Here is a 22757-nt window from a genome sequence, read left to right as displayed (position 1 = left end):
TTCATTGGGTCCAGATGCTGCCAAAGTCAGTCATCGTATACTCTTATAAGGACTTAACCCTGAAAAAAAGGGCTTTTTTTGCATTTAGACCCCAGACAAATTTTTATTTTAAAAATAGTCCTGTCAAAATTTAATTTGCAAAAATGGCCCTGGGCCTGCCAAGCAGACGCCACGTCAGCGCCACGCGGGCAGGGCTGGGCCCGTATATTAAGTTGAACACGGTGAACCATTCACCGTGTTCAAACACGGTGAATCATTCACCGTGTTTAGTACGTATTATTGAAAAGTGAAATAAGTAATAGAGATGTCAATAGATATGGATATCCGAAATATTATCCGAATTCAAACCGGAATATATATATATAATTTATTNTAAAAAGTACGTAAGAAACACGGTGAACCATTCACCGTGTTTAGACACGGTGAATGATTTACCGTGTTCAACTTAATACCCTGGCCCCAGTCCTGCCCGCGTGGCGCTGACGTGGCGCCTGCGTGGCAGAGACAGGGCCATTTTTGCAATTTTAATTTTGATAGGGCTATTTTTAAAATAAAAATTGCTCAGGGGACTATTTACAAAAAAACTCCTGAAAATAATGTTATTTCATTTTTATAAACGCAAAAGTTGAGATTTGTGAAGGGAAATCAACGCAGGCCGCTTGGATGCTCTTGAAAACAATCGGAAAATCTCCAGGCAATTGCTTATGTGCCCATCTTTGCAGCTCATTGTTCTTGCTGCCGAACTTCTCTTGCTACTGCAGAAGCTTTGATCCCGTATGATCCACCGCGGCACAAATTTTAAAGATAATAATAGTAAAATACTTGATAATAGCGCCAAGTCTCGCGTGGTTAAGTTATGTGCAATAGCCTAATATTTCTTTGAAAGATGGAGTGACTTGCTTTCGAATTACTAGTGCAAACCTTGATTTTAGTTAATAAATAGTAGGTAAGTCTAGTAGTATTCAAATTTAAGATCTAATGCTTTGATATTACGTGGAACAACTGATTTTTTTTTAAAAATTAGAGCAACAGAATATAATCGATTGGGCATGTTCTCGGGTAAGCGGGAAATGGTTAACACCTTTTATAAGGTTCAAGTGTTGATCTCTGCATGCATGATCTGTTTTTCACATTAATATATCTTCGCAAGTATGAAGTAGCAGGTCAAAACAAATCACGTGCGAACTTAATAGGTTAAACCGTACGCAGCTGTAACACCCGAATAGTCCACATCGGGTAGTTACGGTTAGGTGCAAGGATATATAAACTTGATTAGGCTAAACAGAATAACTGGACTTAAGCATTTTGGGCTAATGGTTTGTACTCAATGAGTATTATTGCTAGCGAATCGGATCGTTACAACAATTTTTTCAAATTATGAATTATTTTAAATCGATTATTTAATTTTTTAAAATTTTAATTTTATTTATCAATCTTTCTATTTGTTTGATTGGAGTCCGTCAATAATATTTTGACTTCAAAATTTAATATAATTATTTATTTTAATAAATGTATAATTATAAAAATTATATAAAAGATATTAATTAAACGTACAAAAATAAACAACGCATTTCAAAAGTTTAAAGTCGAAATTTTATTGATCAATTCAAATCAAATAAATTAAAAAATTGAATAATAATAATAAATTTTTTTAAAAAAATTAGACAGTCGGCTCAATAAGGATCGGAAAAGTTGAAGATTAGCAGACCCGTCTGAGCTGTCGGCGCATGAAATGTGAGTGATGGTTTCCGTGGGTGCATGCATTTGCGCAGCATTAATCTCACATTTCTATTTTGTCCTGCCTGCACAATATTGAAATCACTACATTAACGACTTCCATTCTATAATTAAAAATCAACACGTCTCTGATTCAAAAAATCAAAAAGCAGATTTTATTGATTGTTTCCCGGCCGTATTTTCCAAGGTGGTTGCGCTCCGCAATACTCTTCGACGCGGAAATGTTTAAACACTCCCCCACCCCCCAAGAAAAAGAAAAAAGATAATAGATTTTTTTGGATTTAGATCTTGAGATATTTTAGCATAAAAAGCCTAAGGATAAATTGAGGAAAAAAGAAAAAAAAACCAGCTCCCACGTGCGAGCACAACATCTTCCGACCCTGACACGTGTGCTTGAGCCTTTGTATTACTTCCTCCCCTTATAAAAGGTGGTGGTGGTGGTGATAGTTGTGNTATATATATATATATATATATATATATACACACACACAAATATAGAAGATTAATGGGGAGGAAACCATGTTGTGATAAGGTGGGGCTAAAGAAGGGGCCATGGACTGAGGAGGAGGATAAGAAGCTGGTCGAGTTCATCCTCAGCAACAATGGCCACTGCTGCTGGAGGGCTGTGCCCAAACTTGCAGGTTAATTTTCTAGTTGATCCAAATTGCATGTTAATCGCACCATGGAGTACGTTCTTCTAATTATTCACACACACACACACACACACACAAAGAAAATTAAAAAATAATTCATTTGCTGTTTGATTAGCTACTGGTTTCCAGTAAAAGGAGCAGCTTTGAGTGTTGGAAATACCACCTGATGTTTCGGTTTTTATGTTCATTATTATTAAGTAATGCATTGATCAGGTTTAGTTAATTGGTTGTTAATGTTAATTAATATATATTAATTAATATTGAATTGGGGTGTATATATATTTATAGGACTGCTGCGGTGCGGGAAGAGTTGCAGGTTGAGATGGACAAACTATCTGAGGCCTGATCTGAAGAGGGGTTTGCTGTCAGAGTCTGAGGAGAATTTGGTCATTGATCTCCATGCCCAGCTTGGGAACCGGTTCGCTCTCATTTCGCTTGCTCTCTCTTTTATTTCTTCTTCTTTCTTTCTTTTTCCTACATCTCCTTTTCTTTCTTTTTTTTTCTTTTTTTTTCTTTTTTGGCGTTATGTGACATTTTAACCTTACTTTATTTTTCAAAAAAGATTTAAGCAGAGNAACATATAATAAACCAATTAAATTTCAGCGGCATACTATTTTTTCTTTTAAAAGAAGAAAATAAAAAAAAGCTACTTGTACACATTTAAAAAAAAAAACCGTATATTTTACACTTTATTCATCTAATGATTAGGGTGTCACTCATTAGACATATTCGTGTGATTAATAAAAATATACTATCTATTAGATGGATGGTATGTTTATTATATGTTTGTTTGGAATGTATGGTGCAGTATTATTTTTTTTATATAAGAAAGAAAAAAAGAAATTCTAACCATTTATTTCGTTTCTCCATTTTAGGTGGTCTAAAATTGCAGCTCGGCTTCCCGGAAGAACTGATAACGAGATAAAGAACCACTGGAACACGCACATTAAGAAGAAGCTCAAAAAGATGGGCATAGACCCCGTCACTCACGAGCCCATCTCCTCCCCACCACCTGATCATGAGCCCCACCACGACCAACTGGTTCATGACCAGCTCCAGGGCCCTCCTCCCGAGGAGCCAAATGGGGAGACACTGGAGAAGAGCACCACCACAAACACCACAACTAATCATGAAGGAACTGACCCACCACTCAACACTAATTCCCCTGCTTTTAACACTGATGAAGTGCCCATGATTCAACCCCATGAGATCATAGCTCCCTCTGCACCACATGCTGCTGCTGCTTCTTCTTCTTCTTCTTCTTCTTCCTCATGTTCCAACTCTTCTTCTTCTTCTTCTTCTTTTTCTTCAGTTTTATTCGCATCTTTTGATGAAATGGTGGTCCCATCCATGGAGTGGGCAGAGCCAGTGTTGTTCCTGGGGCTTGATGATGTACTGGGGTGGGAGTTCTCTTGTGGTGATGGTGGGGAAGATTCTAGAGCTGTTTTTGATCAGGAAGTTTGGAAAATGGAGCTCTTCTGACATGAATTAGTCTCTATAATGCAGCTTTTGCTTTGAGATCATGTGACAAGAATGAGAGTTCATCTCTGTTCTTTCAAAGGTGAAAGATGTAATTATCAAATGGATTAATCCTTTAGATATATATATATATATAATAATATTTATATATATTATTTATATATTAATTATATTCACACCGTACATATATATATATATACTATTAATATATATACTATATATATCTATATATTATATCATCTATATTATATACTATGTAGTATATCATATATAGTTAAAATGTTGACTCCTAATTTTATTTATAATGGGTATAGAACTGTTAAGCTATTCTGTATATTTTATAAAGTTGTGCTTCTGACGATATTTATTATTATTTTTTATTGTGTTTTTAGTTAGTACCCGTGGTATAGTTTACTTGTTTTATCTTGTACATGTAAGATTAGGTGTGAGAGGATTTTCGCGTATATGACTAATTCTTTATTAATTTGCACTGTTTGGTTTGGGAATAGGGATAGGGATAGGCTCTTATCCCCCCCTTTATACCCAAACGTTAAATTTTTATTCAAGAATAGTAGTTCTCGGTTATTCCCACCAACACCTCCATTTTCTATATAAAACTTCCTAATATTTTTTTTATCCTCGGGAACAATCCAATTTTCATTCAAATGCTATTTTTCTTATCCCTATACTTGTACCTATCCCTGTAATAGCTAGTTCTTGCTTATACCCGAACCAAACGGTACCCAAGGAGATTATTTTTAACTTAGCAAGAAAGTGGAGATCATTATTGACTTAGAGATATATATAGTTAAAGAATGTTCGTTTCGGCGTTGAACGATATTAAAAAGCGTTCGAAAATAATGTACTATCTATTTGAAAGTGTCGTTAAATAAAGAGTTTTCATATATATGCCGACTTTTGTGTCGAGTGTCTGAAAAATATATTCTGACTTTTTAAAATATCAAAATTTTTTATTTTACTTTTAAAGTATCAAAAAATTAAAATAATAGTAAATTTTATCATTCAATAAATTAATTTAATATAATAGATATTTTATATGATGATGTTTTTTAAAATATCAGTGTTTGCTATATTGTAGGAATGTTTTTTCTAAGTGTTGCCTAAAAAAATCCTTATAATAGTATTTTCTTATAGTGTGCAGTGAATATATATATATATATATATATATTTGAGAAATAGGTAGCATGCTACCTGTTTCGTTTATTTTATTTAGAAATAAATTTAACTAAATATGTAAATCAACTAGGATTCGAACTTGGATCTCGGATACCAACCATCAAATCCTTTGCCACTTGCTCTAGGGACGGTTGGTCAGTGAAAAAAAATATTAGTCCAGTGGAGAAGACATAGAATAAACAGTTAAAATATCATCAACTTAAGCCCTGTTTAGATGTTATCTATGAGATTTTTTTTTTTTTTTGTAAAGATATTTAATTTTAGATTTAAATAGAAAAGTTTTGATAGGTATGATTTGGTAGGATAGTATTAACTATCTAAAAAGTAAGTTATTTGTTTCTAAAAAAGTGAAGGTTAAATACAGCATATCTTTAGTTACTTAATCAAAGCCAACTCACTAGTAAGTTATTTGTATAACTTATAAATATATTTTTATTTCTTATATGACACTATATATTATATTACATATTTATCATAGATATATAGCCTAATTTTAGATATGTTTATTTAATAAATATAGATTATACTAATATATATATATATATATATATATATATTCATGATTATGACAACGTGGAAAAGGCTTACGTACGGATGCAACCATGACTATAACACTTCCTAATTTCAAATTAATTTCTTAGTTTTAAATGAGCATTGCCCACATCTCCTCCAGAAGTGTACTCATATGAACGTACGAACCCCACAACTTTGCGACTTTTTGAGCTGAGTAATACTTACACACATGCGCACACTAGTTAATTACAACAAAATTCTAGTACTTAATAGAAATTAATTAATACTTGATTTTATTAGTTTGGTGGTAAGTCAAGAATCACAAAATTAAGAGACAAGTTCAACAATTTAAATACACTAATGCCTAATTTAATTCTGGTATACGTCATATAAACAAGTCTAATAAACGTACTCATCATTTCTCTCTCTCTCTCTCTCTATATATATATATATATTGCATTTTTGTGCACACGTATCTCATTTAGTTACGTGTTGTAACTTTATTTACATTCTGTTTCTCATATTATTTCCATATTAATTAGTTGTTTCAGAGCCAATATTCTATTTTCACTTCAACGTGAAAGATCAAATTGATTTATTTTGCCATAAATTTTTGTAAAAACTTTAAGCTTTTACGCTTTTATACTCTGATGACGATTATTGCTGAGAGATGATAGTAATTAAAGCTTCACGTATGCTCTGACTATCTATAAACCTATATAAAGCCACAATATTTTTTGCCACGTGGCATGTTATTCTTATTTCTCATAGCTAACTTTAAATCAAACCACCTTCTCCTCTTTTCAACTCTCAATTTTTCACCTTCTCACTCCTCTAATTATATGTAAGTTACAATATTTAATTATATGTAACTGTAAATCCAACTTTAAATCAAACCACCTTCTTCTTTTCTTAACGCCTAACTCACCTCACCACTACTCTAATTACATGCAATATTTAATTACATGCACCATATTAAGATTCTATTTTATAACTTTAACCACTTTCCTCCTCTATTAATCTCCCACTCCCTCTCTTTTGTAATTCTTTTACATGCACCACTCCCCTCCTCCATTAATTAATCTCCTACCCTCTCTCTTTTGTAACTCTTTTACATACACCATAAAAAAATATCATCGTCTAATCTCCTACTCCGCACTCATCTCCCTCTTTCTCTCATTGTGTTAACAAAGAAGAAGAAGAAGAAGAAGAAGAAGAAGAAGAGCCTCTGAAGAACATTGTCTCCTTCAAGAAGCATCGTCCCGCGAAGCCGAGCCGCGACCTATATAAGTGCTCGCTAAGTCAGTCTGCGCGGGGGCCTCTGCTTACTATGTAAATTTAGTCATACAAATTAACTGTACTTAATATGTTATAGCTTTCTATATATCAATAAATCGTAAATATANAGTTATATATGAATGCAAGAATATGTATATTTCTAGTATCCACACGGTAATTAATTACTGTTGTTTTCATGTGTGAAACCAAATTTTGCTTTATTCTGGGTTAGGGGGGGGGGGGGGAGACAAATTACGTTGAGATTGACTACAATAAGTCATGTTCACGTGTCTCCGCTAATTATTAACTCTGCACTAGTTATATATGAATGCAAGAATATGTATATTTCTAGTATCCACACGGTAATTAATTACTGTTGTTTTCATGTGTGAAACCAAATTTTGCTTTATTACGTTGAGATTGACTACAATAAGTCATGTTCACGTGTCTCCGCTATTTATTAATTATTTGCCACATTAAATGATATGAATAGTGAGGCTGTGAAAAGAAATTTAGGCCCTCAAACGTTAATTAAGAGATTTGTGGCATTTGCTCGTGCGATTTTGACGTGTTTCGTCTTACTTACTGCGATGATATATATTTCAATATCTGGAATCAATTCAGATAGCTAAGTCATGCTTATGTATATCTCTCTATCATTAAATTATTAAATTATTGGTGCGACTCGACCACACCAGAGTTGGTGAGCAGAATAGACTCTCTGAATTACGAAAATTCTTAATTAAATCAGTTAACGGAGAGAGAACAGTAATTAATAAGGATACATTCGTAGTCCTATTTTTGTTAAAATTAGATTTATTTTTTTGGCTAAGTCATGTTCATGTATATCTCTCTATCATTAAATTATTAAATTATTGGTGTGACTCACAACAGAGTTGGTGAGCACGATAGGCTTTCTGAATTTAAATCAGTTAATGGTGAGAGAACAGTAATTAATAAGGATACATTCGCAGTCCTATTTTTGTTAAAATTAGATTTATTTTTTTGGATAATATGATATTATAATTAGTCCAAAATTTTTTCTCTATTTAAAGAGGGTTCAAATTTGATTCGAACTTTTCTGTTATCTTTTTAATCAGCACACGTGGTTTACATAGTTCATCTTATATTCACGATACACATAAATAAAAATGTTAAAACTAATACTGAGTTATTTTTTACTAGATTAATTTTTCAAACGGTCAAAGGCCTCTAGAACTTTTTGACCACACTTAACACATTGACTTCGATGGAGTTCATGAAGACAAGTTGTGCTCCAACGGTTCTCTAATATCACTTACTTTTCTTTTGGCCGCCGCTTTGACCAAAAGTGAAAAAAGATAAAATAATTTTGAACTATATAAGTTCATTTTTATTATTTGGTTCATTGTAAAATAATTTCGATCGAAAGTCAACTTTTTCAAAACGTTATAATTGCGGGTGCCCTAGTTAGCTAATTCCAAATTAAGTTAATTACCAAATAAAAAGAGATGGGAAAAACTAATAACAAATAAATAACAAAAAATTGATTTTCACTGCAAATTTAGTTCAATTGAAAGTTATTGTTTATAACTTTAGTTACATGCAAACAAATTAAGAGAACTTTAATAAAAATTTTCTCTACTACTAGAGTCGAAGATTTTAAGAGGTGCTAGCCGATAGTATGAATTAAGGATAAGAATTTATATAGTCCTACTTTCGCTAATTTTTTAATTATTTTATTCGTAATTGATATAAATTTATAAAGTACGATTTTTTTTTTTTTTTTGAAAAAACATACTTGTTTGACATGGTATTATGTAGGACGTCTTGAGCTCGTATCTTTCAAAATTTCTTTTATTTAAGGACTTTTTTTTGCATTTGGCACACTCAAAAAAAATTATTTTAAAAATAGTCCCAATAAATTTATATTTGCAAAAATGACCCTACTCCTACTACGCAGGCGCCACGTCAGCGGGGCTGGGGCCAGTTTGTTAAGCTGAACACGGTGCCGTGCTCGGAGAAAATATAATATATATGTATTGCATTGCGAAAAATTATAAATATTGCAAATGGAAAAGGAGGGAGAATATACATATAAAACACGATGAACCATTCACTATATTTGAACACGGTGAATGGTTCACCGTGTTCAACTTGACATCATGCCTCTGATGTGGCGCCTACGTGGCGGGGATAGGGCTAAATTTGTAATTATAAATTTGATGGAATTATTTATAAAAAAAAAATATTTTGAGAGGGTCAAATGCAAAAAAAGTCCTTTATTTAATTCTTTGTCAGTTATTTCTTTCTGAGTAATTTAAAATTTTAGAGACAAACTAATTCTTTCATAATTTCAACCTTGCACGGTATTATCTTAAATCTGCACTAACCCAATGTTTTTAGATGATATAAAACTTCTGAATATTTAGATTATTTGCAGGTAGAGCTAAGATTAAAAAATGATATCTCCCTCGAGCATGTAAATTCTTTTTATGTGGACAATTTATCTACGTTATTTGATAAGTTTACATTACGTATGACCAAAATATAAAGAATAATTGAGGAAAAGATGAAACTGCAGATAACGCTTTTGTAATTTAGCCAAAAAAAAATTCCTTTGAAAAAGAAAATTTAGTTAAAAAATGCGGACGCATCACTGATCTCTTCAAGTACTCATGGACCATTCTATATTTTAGGAGCTGTTTGATTTTTGTCTAAGTAAAGAGACAGAACTCAAGTTCTACTGCTTCAGTCAAAAAAATAATATAACTCGAGTTATGTTAGATCTCTAGCTCATCTACTCTTGACTTTCCTTGCTAGAGTATCGAACTCAAATTCCACCACACTTAATTTTTTCTAAAAAATTTATTAAGGATTAATTTCATACCAAATATAGTGAATTGCAAATATATTTCTATAAAGTTCAACTTTCATATATTGTTCTTACAAAAATCCTAATATTTTCAAATATGTTCATGCCGTTAGAGTCTGTGGGAAAATTTTAGTTAACCATAAGTTAAATACTTAACCTTGGTCAGTTTATGAGATAATTTGATATTTTTGTCCGTTTTATATTATACCGTTGTAGCTTTTGGAGGGATATATTAGTGATGGCAAAATTGACAGTTCACTTCAAATATAAACAATTCTATAACGGTAACAAACTAGAAAAATATATTTGAAAATATTAGAACTTTTGGAGAGACAATATATAAAAGTTGAACTTTATAAGGATATATTTGTAATTTACTATATTTGCAGGGACCTGTATGCATTTAACCAATTTATTAAATATGAAAACATAAACTCTACTTTCTTTAAAATAGATTAGAGTTACTCTTTTTTGACAATGTATTAAGATTACTTCCAAACAACAATGAGGAATCTAATTATTTAATAGGTTGAATTTTATAGGAATAAATTTACCATTATATTTAGAAAGTAACGAAATTCATTTACTTACATCAAAACAAATAATGAAACTCAAAGAATTAATTTCACTAGTATCAAGTTACATCAAAACAAACAGAATAAGTGATTAAATTCAATCTTCAAACTATACGAATTATATCAAAACAAATAATAAAAAAAAAACTTCACTTTAGAAAAATTTAAATATCACTACACTTGAATTACGTTGGATTTAGAAATTCGTCGATCCAAACGTACCGTGGATATGTCACATTCCTCAGCTACTTTATGGCCGTGTTTTAGTCGTGTTAAGCATCAGTGGTATTGCCCAGAAGATCGATCACTATCACCATAGAAAACTGAGGTATTACGTGAGACAAAAGCAATGAGACAAAAGCAATGGCATACAAGGAAAAAGCTTAGCAAGCATTTATTTTGTACATTGCAAAAAAGAATTTAACTACTTGTAAAATCTTAAATCTATGCATAAACTTGTAATTTTTACAAATTTAATTTGTTGTGAGCTAAAACATTAGTTTGATAGAAAATGGTGGGAACTACTCTAAAACTATCAATAGTGGGTTTACTTATAGGCTGCATTTGGTTGGAGAACTAAATTTTGGAGAACAACTTTTGTTGTTCCCGAGAACAGGGGATATTCCGGTACAAGATAGAACAATTGTAAATTTGTGTTTGGATGCATTCGAGGATATTCTAGAGGATATCCTTAATAGCGTTTGGATAAAAAGTCTAGAACAACGTCTAAATATATTTTTAAAAATAAAATGATTAATTTATATTAGTATATTTTATATAAAATTATTTATAAAATTATTTCATATAGTAATTTATAATATAATATTTTATGTAAGAATCTAATTTAAAATAATATATATTATTTTATTATATATAATAATTTATTTTATGTAATAATTTATTTTCTATAATTTATTCATAATATATTAATGAATAAAGTATAATACTAACAATATCCCTATATTTTTAATTAATAATTAGTATAAATTTTAATACAAATAAAAAATATATATATAATTAAATATTAAAGTATAAATGATAGAGTTTAATAAAATAAAAAATATATCAAATTTAATTAATTTATATTATATAATAAAATTTAAGTATAAATATATTATCATAAAAATTTAGTATAAATGTTTCAATACAATATTATATAATAATTATATCTATTATATAGTATGGTATAGATAAATATATATATGGTATACTATTATATATATCATGACTATTATAGTATATATATGTATATATATGTATAATGAGTATACTGCTAATTATTTGCTATTATTCCTGTATATATAGGCGTATATATTAACTAGTTATATGTATATCTAAGTATATTAATATGAATCATATAAATGTGTTATGCCTATATGAATACTTAATATACAAATAAACATAATTCAAATATTATATATAAATGATAAACTTTAATTAAAATACAAAAAACATATATTATTCAAAATTTTAATTAATTTATTATTTATAATAAAAATTTAGTATAAATAATATTATCATAAAAATTTAAGTATAAATTTCAATAAGTTAATATTATATATATAATATATTGAAAAAATAATTATGTTATTATGAATAATTAATATTAAAATAAAATAATTAATATTAATATTAAATGATTAAAACTTAATAAAAATAAAATATATTATCAAATTAGATTATTTATATTATATAATAAATTTAAGTATAAATTAATTATCATAAAAATTAAATTTATGTTAATTATTTATTTATAATATTTGAGATTCATTTTAACTTTATTTATTAATTAACAATCAAAGTATAAAAATATAAGGCCAGAAAAAAAAAAAAAAAAAAAAAAGAGCCCAAATCTCTTGTTCCGGCTTGTTCTCCCTTTTAGGGAGAACAAGCTTACCGGGTTGTTCCCGGAACAACCCGTTAAGCCGGAAACAACCCGGTTGTTCCAAAATGCATTGTGTTTGGAGGGATATCCCGCCTTGTTCTGGGATATCCCTCCAACCAAACGCAGCCTAAGAATATACTCGTAAGCTATGGGGAACTAAGGAGGTTTAGAATCCAATCGTACACCATGTTTTTTTTTTTTTTTTGAGATAAAGGTAGCACGCTATTCGCTTCATTCATTTAGCAGATGAATTTAGCTACAAGGGTTGAGGCAACGCGGCTTCGGAAAACATTGAAGGCAATCAAAATAAAAAAGCCAAATAAAAACTAAAATTTTAAAAAACTACATAAATTGATACTTATACTCCTCACTAATCGCACACCATGTTGGGTGTATATAACATACATCTGAACATGAGACTTCAAATAGAACAATTTTTCGCTTGAATAATAGTTTAATCTTCCATTCCAAAATATTATTCTGAGTTATTGATGCGCTAGAAAATTTATATAATGCTTTTAAACCAATTAAAGTCTTTTACGTTATAGTTCAGAATATATTAATAATATATAAAAATAACATTTTAAAAGGCTTTCAGCAGTATAATTTTTTATTGTTTTTATTATGTTGTTCGTCCGTGTTGCACCCTTTTGATTTCCCAACCTTAAATTATAAACACTGACCGATCGTCTGTAAAAAATTTGACGATTGATATCTGAAATATATATTAAGTTTAAAATTTAATTATTTTATATTTTCAGCTAAGTTTCTGTCTAACAAATAAATAAAATGAATAACTTGCTTACTCCCTCTCAAATAAAGATAAACGGAAAAAAAATGAATTACAAACTCCAAAGGTAAAGTTGGTGTTGTCCTAAGAAGGAAATGAGTAGTAGTAGACTAGTAGCACTAGCACCACAGTAAAATCCAATTTGCTATCGACCATCTCTAAAACAAGTGGTAAAGGGTTTGGTGGCTGGTACTCGAGATCCAAAATTCGAATCCTAGTTGATTCACATTTCCAGCTAAGTTTATTTTTAAATAAAATAAACGAAACGGGTAGCGTGCTACCTATCTCTCAAAAAAAAAANATGATCTGATCCTTGCGTAATTAATGGCTACTCAGCATTTTTCTATGACAGTCATTTTCTATCTATTCGAGTTTCCCCTCCACACCTTCTTATCTAGTCCTTTTCTTAGTTGAGTAGTGCTTTTCATTGAGAATCATTTTGAATATGATCAGTACGTACAATACATTATGCCACAAAATAATTATTTAAGATGAATTTAATTTGTTTCTAAAGTTTCACGGATAATCTGCGGTTAAGGACGCGAGCCGGCTCACGAGCTGACCAACGAACAATAAGTTAAATAAATTAGATTGAATATATATAACAAATAAATTTATAAAATTTTACTCATTAGATTTTGATTTAATGGTTCAAACTTTACATAGAAATAAATTTTTTTTTAATTGAGCTCGGCTTTATAATTTTTTTATTTAAAATTAAATAATAAATAAATATATTATATATAATTATTTATTTATATATAAAAATATAAATTAAATAAATTATATAAATATAAAATATATGTATTCGAGCTGTTATTGAACTGAACATAAGCGAGCTGATCCCAACTCGTGTTCGGCTCATTTATTAAATAAGCTGAAAAATTCACCTCGTGTTCCGCTTGTTTACTAGATGAGTGATTCGATTTTGAGCTCATTTCGAGCTAAACATGAACTAGCTCGAGAACAACGAGCTGCACCTCCACCACCTAGTAATTTGTATTGAGATCTTTATCGCTTTTATGGTATTAATTATTATTGTTCATTAAAAGGGATATCAAGAGTAGGTAAAGCATTCTACTCAAGATTAGGTAGTATATATATATATAGGGTGCGCTATTATGAGTATGATCGCTCTGGTACTCATAAATTATTTTTGATGATAGAGCTTCCGAATCGACGATCCACACTATTAAACGTTATTTACATCATTTAAAACTTTTAGAAATCAAATTTTATAAATTTTTGACATCATTTATCTTATGATCAATAGGTCACAAATTTGATAATTTTTAACAGCCGGTATGGAATACTTGCTAGTTTAACGGTGTAAAAAAATCGAAATTTGTTGAATTTTTGATAGAAAATTCTATTCACTACATAGATAAAGATTAATAACTCCGATCTTGAATTCAAGGATCCGATCATCATTTTTTAGGACGTCGTTCGATTTAGACCGTTCATTTTATGCCCACTTGATGGACTTTATTATGATTTCGAAAATTTACGAAATTTATTTTCTAGCGAATCGACGATCCACACCGTTAAACGTTATCTAGAGCATTTAAAACCTTTAAAAATCAAATTTTATAATTTTTCGACATCATTTACCTTACGATCAAAAGGTCACAAAATTGACAATTTTTAACGGCCGGTATTAGAGATTTGCTAGTTTAACAATATAAAAGAATCGAAATCAGTTGAATATTTGATAGAAAATTCTATTCACTACATATATAAAGATCAATAACTTCGATCTTAAATTGAAGGATCCAATCATCCTTTTTTAAGACGTCGTTCGATTTTGACCGTTCATTTTATACCCGCTTGATAAATTTTATTATGATTTCGAAAAATTACGAAATTTATTTTCTAGAAATTNTTTCAAATACTCTAGATCATATTTAACGGAGTGGATCGTGATTCGAAAGTTTCATCATTGAAAACAACTTATGAGTACGAAAGGCTCTATACTCATAAAAGTATAGTAATCCTAACCTCTATATATATATAGAGTCCGGCTACTATATTTTTATGAATATTGGCTTCCTTATACTCATAAGTTTTCGGCTCTTAGATTTATTCCATTAATCTTTTTCATCCGTTAGATCATACTATTTAACCAACTACCTACTCAACCCTAGGGGACCACTATCATTTTAAGTGGGGACCACCATCATTCTAACCACACATCCCATTAATTAACAGTTAAAAATTTATGAGTACAAAAAGGTCTATACTCATAAAAATATAGTAACCTCAACTTCTATATATATATATATATAGAGAGAGAGAGAGAGAGAGAGAGAGAGAGTGAGCGCTACTATGCTATCGGAAGCACGGAGCTTCCGTGCTTCCAGCTCGTTTTCGATGTTGCGACTTTCGAATCGTCGATCGGCTCCGTTAAACTTGATCTAGGTACTTCAAATTTATTTTCTAGGTACTTCAAATACTCTAGATCAAGTTTAACAGAGCCGATCGACGATTCGAAAGTCGCAACATCGAAAACGAGCTGGAAGCACGGAAGGCTCGTGCTTCCGATAGCATAGTAGCCTCACTCTATATATATATATATATATATATATATTATATATATATAAACTTTACAATGAGCATTATATTACTGATAGAAATACGCGGTAAGAAATATTATAATTAAGTGTCAAAATGGTCTCGCCGCCGTAATAATAATTCTTAATTATAGAGAGTTGAAATTGAAGTGCTTTACAAAAAGATTCAAATAGTTTCTCTTTCAACTATTTTCTTATAGTTAAAACGGCCGCTTTTTTCCTTTCTACTATTTGAATATACATAGAGTAGAAAAATATACTCCGACTAAGATGCAACATTTTGACCGGTGAAAAAGCATAGTCAATGTCATTTAAATATAATAGTTTTAAATTTTTTTTTTAAAAAAAGGAAAAAGCAGAAAAGTTGTAAGTTGAGAAGCTGATTTTTCTACAAGAAAATTTAACCCAGTTCTTTTCAGAATTAAATGGCAACCATGGAGTTTAGAAATTTCAAACCATAGAATAGGGAGATGAAAAATATGAATGGTCGACAGAAAAAATTAGATGGCATGTGATTGTTAATATATATTTCTAATCTGTTTCTTGCTAGATCGATTTTTTAGGTAACATGAGTTTAAGGCTAACTCTAAATTCCTTCATTTTATGATGTTTTGGATTCAATTTTCATCGTTGATATTTAACGGTTTAAAATTTCTGTAATTGAACAACGGATAAAATCACCATCTTCTACTGGAGTGCTTAGGATGTTTAATTATTCATGGAGAAAATTTACTAAACTTCGCTATCGAGTTCTCTTTTTTTTCTTTTTTTCTTTTTTTTTTTCGTAATCGAGTTCTCTTTTTTTTCTTTTTTTCTTTTTTTCTTTTTTTTTTTCGTAATCGTCTACAGTTTTCTCTCTTTGAAAGTGCAACTACTTTAATGTTGTTACTAGTGTAATAACCCGCATATTGCGACAGGTAGATACTATTAAAATAAATTTAATATCTAACTAATATATCAAAATTTTTTTTTTTAAATCAAAATGGTCCAAACATACTGGTTTTTTGTGAAAGTATATTAATCTGCTGAAGCCGATTAGTAACAAAATACTCATAGAAAGATAATTAATATATCAACCTATTGCGCCGAAAAGTGACATACTATTTGGGAGAGATTTAGATAAAAAAAATTCAATAAAAACTAACATTAGGTTTAAACTTTTTTTTGTATAAGTTATATATTTATTCTTTCATTTTCTATATAAGCTATGATATTTATCCCTTCAAGAAAATGAAGATTTTTTTAGATCATATATCAATCTAATTTTGTAAATATTCTTACATCAATTAATAAAAAGAGTTATAAAAGTAGAAAAAAAAGTAAGCATATGAAAAATTATACAATAAATTTTTAAAAGACAAAAAGATATACAACCTAATACAACATAATACAGCAAATATAATACAGAATTTTACTTTCGAAAAAAAATATAAAAAAATAAAGGATAGAAAAGGAAAAAGTAATAAACCTTAAACACAACAAACACATCAATTCGAATATTAAGCAAATAAAAAAAATTAAAAAAATTGAATAAAACTACCTAAGAAATTTTAACGCTACAATATAAAGAATATATAAATCTTTTAAAAGAACTCATAAAATTTAGAAGAAGGCTCGATTTGATGAAGATAGCAGCGCCAAGCTCAGCCACGCAGCATACAAACTCATCCTCCATCCACAGCACGTGCTCGATCTTAATTCGGAGCTCATGGAGGAGGAAGAGAAAGTAGAGAAGAAGAGAAGAGGGTTTTTGCGTGGGTTTCTAGTTTACTATTTAGATTAGGATTAAGCTAGGCGGACCATTAGTTAGACCTTATGTGCGGAGGGAAGACGAAGGGTTGGATCTTTTGCGTTGGTTATTACGGTTTACGGTTTAAATTGGGGTTAAGATAAGTGGACGCGTTAATTAGACATTATGGGTGGAAGGAAGGCGAAGGATTGGTTTCGCAATATGATGCCCAAAAGTAAATAAAACACAGCCACGTAACATTTCTTTTGGAGATTAATAGATAGCTATAGATTTGTTCTAGCTACCGCTTCAAGTTGTACATTAAGAGCCTGTTTGGCTTTATTAGACTAGAGTATTGTTTAATGATGCACAATTTGACTAAGTGCTATAAAAAAGGGATTAAAATTAAAACTCCTCCAATAATTTCTATTTGTGGTAGAATTGGAAAATTAAATTCAATCAGCTATTTTAGAGACTTAGAATCTGATTTTACAGCAATAAAAAGGTCGAGATTTCTACGTTTTTAAAATATTCTAATACAAATCTAAAATGGCCGCATTTGGAAACAAAACTAAACGCAGGCCGAATAGCTAGGCTCCTGTTTGACATGCTTCTACTTCTGTTTCGAACTACAGCAAATTTCAGTAGAGTGTTTGATAAAGAAAAAAAAAAGAGACTTTAAAACTTCTTCTACAACAAAAAGCAAAGATATATGAGATCTCGAGCCTCGGAAACAAAAGCTCCTAGTTAGTTCTTCTAATGCAAAAACAAGGGAAAAAAAAAAGCCACCCTATAATAAAGCTAAATAAGAACATGCATGTTTGCCCAACAACTCCAAAAGGCCTTAAATCATGTAGCCGACCTAATAGCAATGACCTAACAACTATACTCGTTATCCAAAAAGCTGAGATGAAAACCAGTGTATGTATATATATACACATACTCCTACTATAGCTTAATTTAGGGCCTTCTGATTTACCTTTTCTTTTTTTATATATATTTTTTAGAAGGAGTCCGACTGTAATATTATCAATAGCACCAAGCGCACTTGTTGTTACTAAATTTTTCGCCGTTAGATCTATCTCTTTGTCCATTTTCATATCCTAGATTATACTATTCTAACAATCACCCACTAAACCCTAAGGGATCATTATCATTCTATCAGCACATCTCTTTATTTAAGAATCGAAAAATTTAATAAAACAAGATGCTATTAATAGTACTCTAGTCCAGTTCTTTCATAATTGAAACAATGAAGCATGTCACTAAAACAACCGATCTTCCTTTTCCTTTTTTTTTTTTTTTTTTTTTTTTTTCCTCTTAGTTTCATTTTGGGTTAGGAAAGTAATGTTCAAATGTTACAATGATTGCGCACCTACACGGAGAAGTGGGAAAGGATTTGCCTCCCCTTTTTCTGCATGGAGAAATAAAGTAGGAGTTGGTGGTGGATGATGAGTGAATGGATTTGAACATGCATGCATTTGTCAAATGTCGCAACTTTGCTGTTTTAGAATTTTTTTTTTAAAAAAAAAAAATTTTCAAAAGCATTTTAGAGCTCCGTTTCGGGCCTTTTCTGCTTTGCAGGTTAGCGGGCTCAAATCCAATAAAGAAATAAGGACCAAAAACCGTCTCGAAAGAGGGCAATCACGGACCGATATTATAGCCCACAAAGGGCCTACAACCCTAACGCTAAGCTCGACCAATAAACAAGTCAACAAAACGTGGTTATCAAAAGAGGTCCATTAATATGTGTACAGTAAAAAAGATTCCGTTAATACTATTAAATAAAAATAATTGGAAAGTTTACGATGCTTTCATGAACAAGGTGATTCAAATCTGGTCCGATCCGTCCGACCCGACCCGCTCGGCCCAAAGATTTAAGTCAATAATAAGAAAAGGCCAATTCAGACCGATCCGGTCCGGGTCCGGCCCGGCCCGGTATGCGCTCGGATGCTTTTCGTGTACCAGTCAAATAATTGAACAAAATTTTAATTTTAATTAATTAAAAAAAACCCAGCGGATAAAATGAAAGAATACAAATCGAGAACCCAAACTTCGCTGTTATCTTCTTCTTCTTCGGGACAGATCTACGAGCTAGGGTTTCGTTCGACGCCGCTTGTCCCCCTGATCGAGATGGGGATCTGGGAATCTTTCCTCAATTGGCTTCGAAGGTACTCCGCTTTCCCTCTACAATCCGCTAGGGCTTGAAATTGTTTCTAATTGGAGATCGCGAACAGCAGGGTTGTGTCAAGAATCGGATCGTTTTAGGGCTATATGTACTAGTTAGATTTGATGAGCGCAACACCACTAGAATGGTTTCTTAGGTTTTCTTCTTTTTAAAAAAATTATGATTTTTTTTTTTTTTCAATTGCTTCTTTATAGGAATAATTAATTTTTTCCTTTTTTAATGAATCGGGGTATCTTTTTGAATGTCAAGTGATGGGATGTAAAGGCTAATGTTTGGTCACGTGACTTTTAGGATTCTTAGATCCTGCGGAATTGTTGAATTTTTTTTTTACCTCATAGAATAGTTATAAAAAACCCTAATTTTGCAGAAAGAAAATGTTGAGATTAACAACATGATAAGCTGGACTTGTTTTCTATCTATTCACATAAATTATCTGCAATTATTAATTTGGCATCGTTCTGAGTAATAATTGTTGAGTTTGCTAAGGCTTATGTACTAAGCCCAAATGCTTTGGTGTTTGATCCAAGGTAAGTATTCAAGACCTTCTCTTTTCATGGCCAGGGCACAGGACAATCCCATTATTTTGATAATAATGCCAAGCTTTTTTTTCTACAATTGCAGTGCACTACCATCTTAATTTTCCGACTTGCGGAGCCTTGGCGGTTAATCTATTTCTACTATATGTACTCTGTAGGTGGCAGAGTGCTTGGTTGGCTGAAAATAGTTTTTGTGAATTCGAATCAGGTGGAGATGAGGAGACCTTATCCTCAACTCATTTATATATGCGGGCCTCAACTGCTTCAAACTAGTGGGGAGGAACTATTATAATAAGAAAGATAGAATGTAATCTAAACCCTTGATTGAGTCTTTTGGTCCTCCCTTCCTTTTGTATTGTCCGTCCAAATCTGATTAAAACTTGATCGTGTGAGAGAGCTCGTTTGACCAGACATATGAAACTCGTTGCCTTGGTTGGTCTGCCCAAAACTGTGGGATTTAGTAAATTGCAAAGGCTACCCATTTGTCTTAATTTAGGCTTTGACTACTGTCTTATGGAACATTTAACAAGATGCTCCTAATGAAAAATAATTTTTGAGTTTATGTACCCACGATATCTTATTCTTACATCGCCTTTTTTTAATTGATCCATGCAATGTTAATGCTTTAAATGATGTAATACCAAAATTTCTTTAGTTTTTACTCTAATAATCGATTTCCTAGTTTGAAACTTTTTGTGTCGCACAGTTCTACTTTCTGTGATCTCAATTCTTTCTTACTATTAATCAATGTGCATTTCAGTTTGTTCTTTAAACAGGAAATGGAACTCTCCCTAATTGGCCTTCAAAATGCCGGAAAGACATCTCTGGTTAATGCCATTGCAGTGAGTATATCTCTGATCTTATTTTTGTTGGATTTCTTGCCTTCATGGTTCTTATTGGCGCTTCTTAATCCTGCAGACTGGTGGCTACAGTGAGGACATGATTCCAACTGTATGTTCATTACCTCAAAATGTTTATTGTTCTTATATAGTATTATTTGATGTATTAGATATCATGAACTAACATTATCTACTCCCATGCCTAGGTGGGTTTTAATATGCGTAAAGTTACAAAAGGAAATGTGACCATAAAACTGTGGGATCTTGGAGGACAACGAAGATTTCGTACTATGTGGGAGCGTTACTGTCGTGGAGTTTCTGCAATACTGTATTTCTCATCAACTCTTTATCACAAGATTTCTTTTACCTGTTTTCAGTCAAATAATTATTGACCACGGATTCTAAGGGTCAGAACATGCATGATCAGTTCGTTAGAAGATCAAGTTTGAATATTTTGGAGATTCTTGTTCTTTCTAGGTAATAAACGCACTTTTAATTGTGGATTGGCTGCTTATTTTTGACAGTAGGGGAGAAAAAAAAGGAAGCAGATGTATATGCATCTAAGGTCATGTGAATTTAAATTAGTTGTCCTGTCATTTGCACTTGGATGACTAAGCGGATGAAGGTAACAAGATGTCAACAGTAAAGATCCAAATCGTGGCAATATATCTAACTGTTGAAGATGTAAAAGAGGATTAGTTACTGGGTGACTCTTTTGTTTTTATCTCTCTCAGTTTATATATTCATTTCACACTTTATGAACATCAGAAAAATCAGGATGAGTTTTTTCTTGCTAACTGTTATCTACTTAAGATATTCTGAGTTGTTACTGGTACATTGTTCATAAAGGTAAGTGTATAGCTGTTATTGGTGCAGAAATAGAGAGATGTTTATTCGTTATTTGCTTTGTAGTTTGTTCATCTGTTAATGAATCAACGAACCCTTGCATCCTCTGTGTACTATAACAAACGAACAAAACAGCTTAGATATCCTGCATTTTGAACTTAGAAGAGACAAATGGGTCATGTTCTGAAACTTGGAGGCTCTTTTCATCTTGAATTTGATTGTATGATGAATCACATCTTTAGAACTTGTCTATTAGTAAGATCTTAAGTCATGAAGTTCATATCTGGTATCAGATGTTAGTTCCCATTAACATTCTTTAATCATGGCAGGTACGTAGTAGATGCTGCTGACAGGGATAGCGTTCCTATAGCCAAAGCCGAATTGCATGACCTGCTGACAAAGCCATCCTTGAAAGGGATTCCTTTGCTTGTCCTCGGGAATAAGATTGACAAATCAGAAGCTCTTTCCAAGCAAGCATTAGTTGATCAACTGTGAGTTTGGCTCACAATATTTTTTACTGTTACCTTGTGTAGAATCAATTGCAAAAGAAAATATTGGCTATCTTTCCTCAATTTTGTGTTTAGATATTTAAACATTGTTTACTAATATTTCACTGTTGATGTGAATGCAGAGGTCTAGAGTTTATAAACGACCGGGAGGTTTGCTGTTATATGATCTCGTGCAAGGATTCCATCAACATAGATGTTGTCATCGACTGGCTTATCAAGCACTCAAGAACAGCAAAATAAGAAAAGATTGTCGCAAAAGCTGCTGATATCTTGCGGCAAACTGAGGTGAAAGTGGATGAATGTGGTTTCAGACTGCTTTACATTATATGATCGCAAGAGAAATCTACCGTGGCGCATTTGTTGCATATCCTGGGAGTTCAGTAAAGAGTGGTAACTCTTGTGTGCTGAGACTTCCGTAACATTGTACTAAATCTAGTGTCACTTACTATTTTGTACAGTTATTTTAGTCTATCAGTTATTTTACTTTTGTACTGTCGAAAGATCTCTTCGCTCATTCTCCGTCGTGATGTGGCCTTTGCTATGTTTTCGAGTCTTTGTTGATGCAACCAGGAAATATCC

The 22757-nt window shown here is 31.4% G+C and overlaps 2 protein-coding genes across 2 annotated transcripts; both read left to right on the top strand.

Annotated features, from left to right (window-relative positions):
* LOC109706620 (protein ODORANT1-like) lies at positions 2193-3982 on the top strand. The gene is made up of 3 exons (XM_020227565.1): positions 2193-2378; positions 2679-2808; positions 3266-3982. Exons 1-3 carry the CDS (start codon positions 2243-2245, stop codon positions 3870-3872), a joined length of 873 nt encoding a protein of 290 aa, XP_020083154.1. The 5' UTR covers positions 2193-2242; the 3' UTR covers positions 3873-3982.
* On the top strand, positions 19276-22678 carry LOC109706547 (ADP-ribosylation factor-like protein 8c). Its single transcript, XM_020227465.1, has 6 exons — positions 19276-19431; positions 20745-20826; positions 20903-20935; positions 21030-21151; positions 21999-22160; positions 22301-22678. Exons 1-6 carry the CDS (start codon positions 19286-19288, stop codon positions 22416-22418), a joined length of 663 nt encoding a protein of 220 aa, XP_020083054.1. The 5' UTR covers positions 19276-19285; the 3' UTR covers positions 22419-22678.

This window comes from Ananas comosus, linkage group 2 (genome assembly GCF_001540865.1).
Source record: "Ananas comosus cultivar F153 linkage group 2, ASM154086v1, whole genome shotgun sequence".
NCBI classification, from domain to species: Eukaryota; Viridiplantae; Streptophyta; class Magnoliopsida; order Poales; family Bromeliaceae; genus Ananas; species Ananas comosus.
The sequence above is the reverse complement of the archived record's forward strand: the minus strand, read 5'-3'. Positions and strand labels throughout refer to the sequence as shown.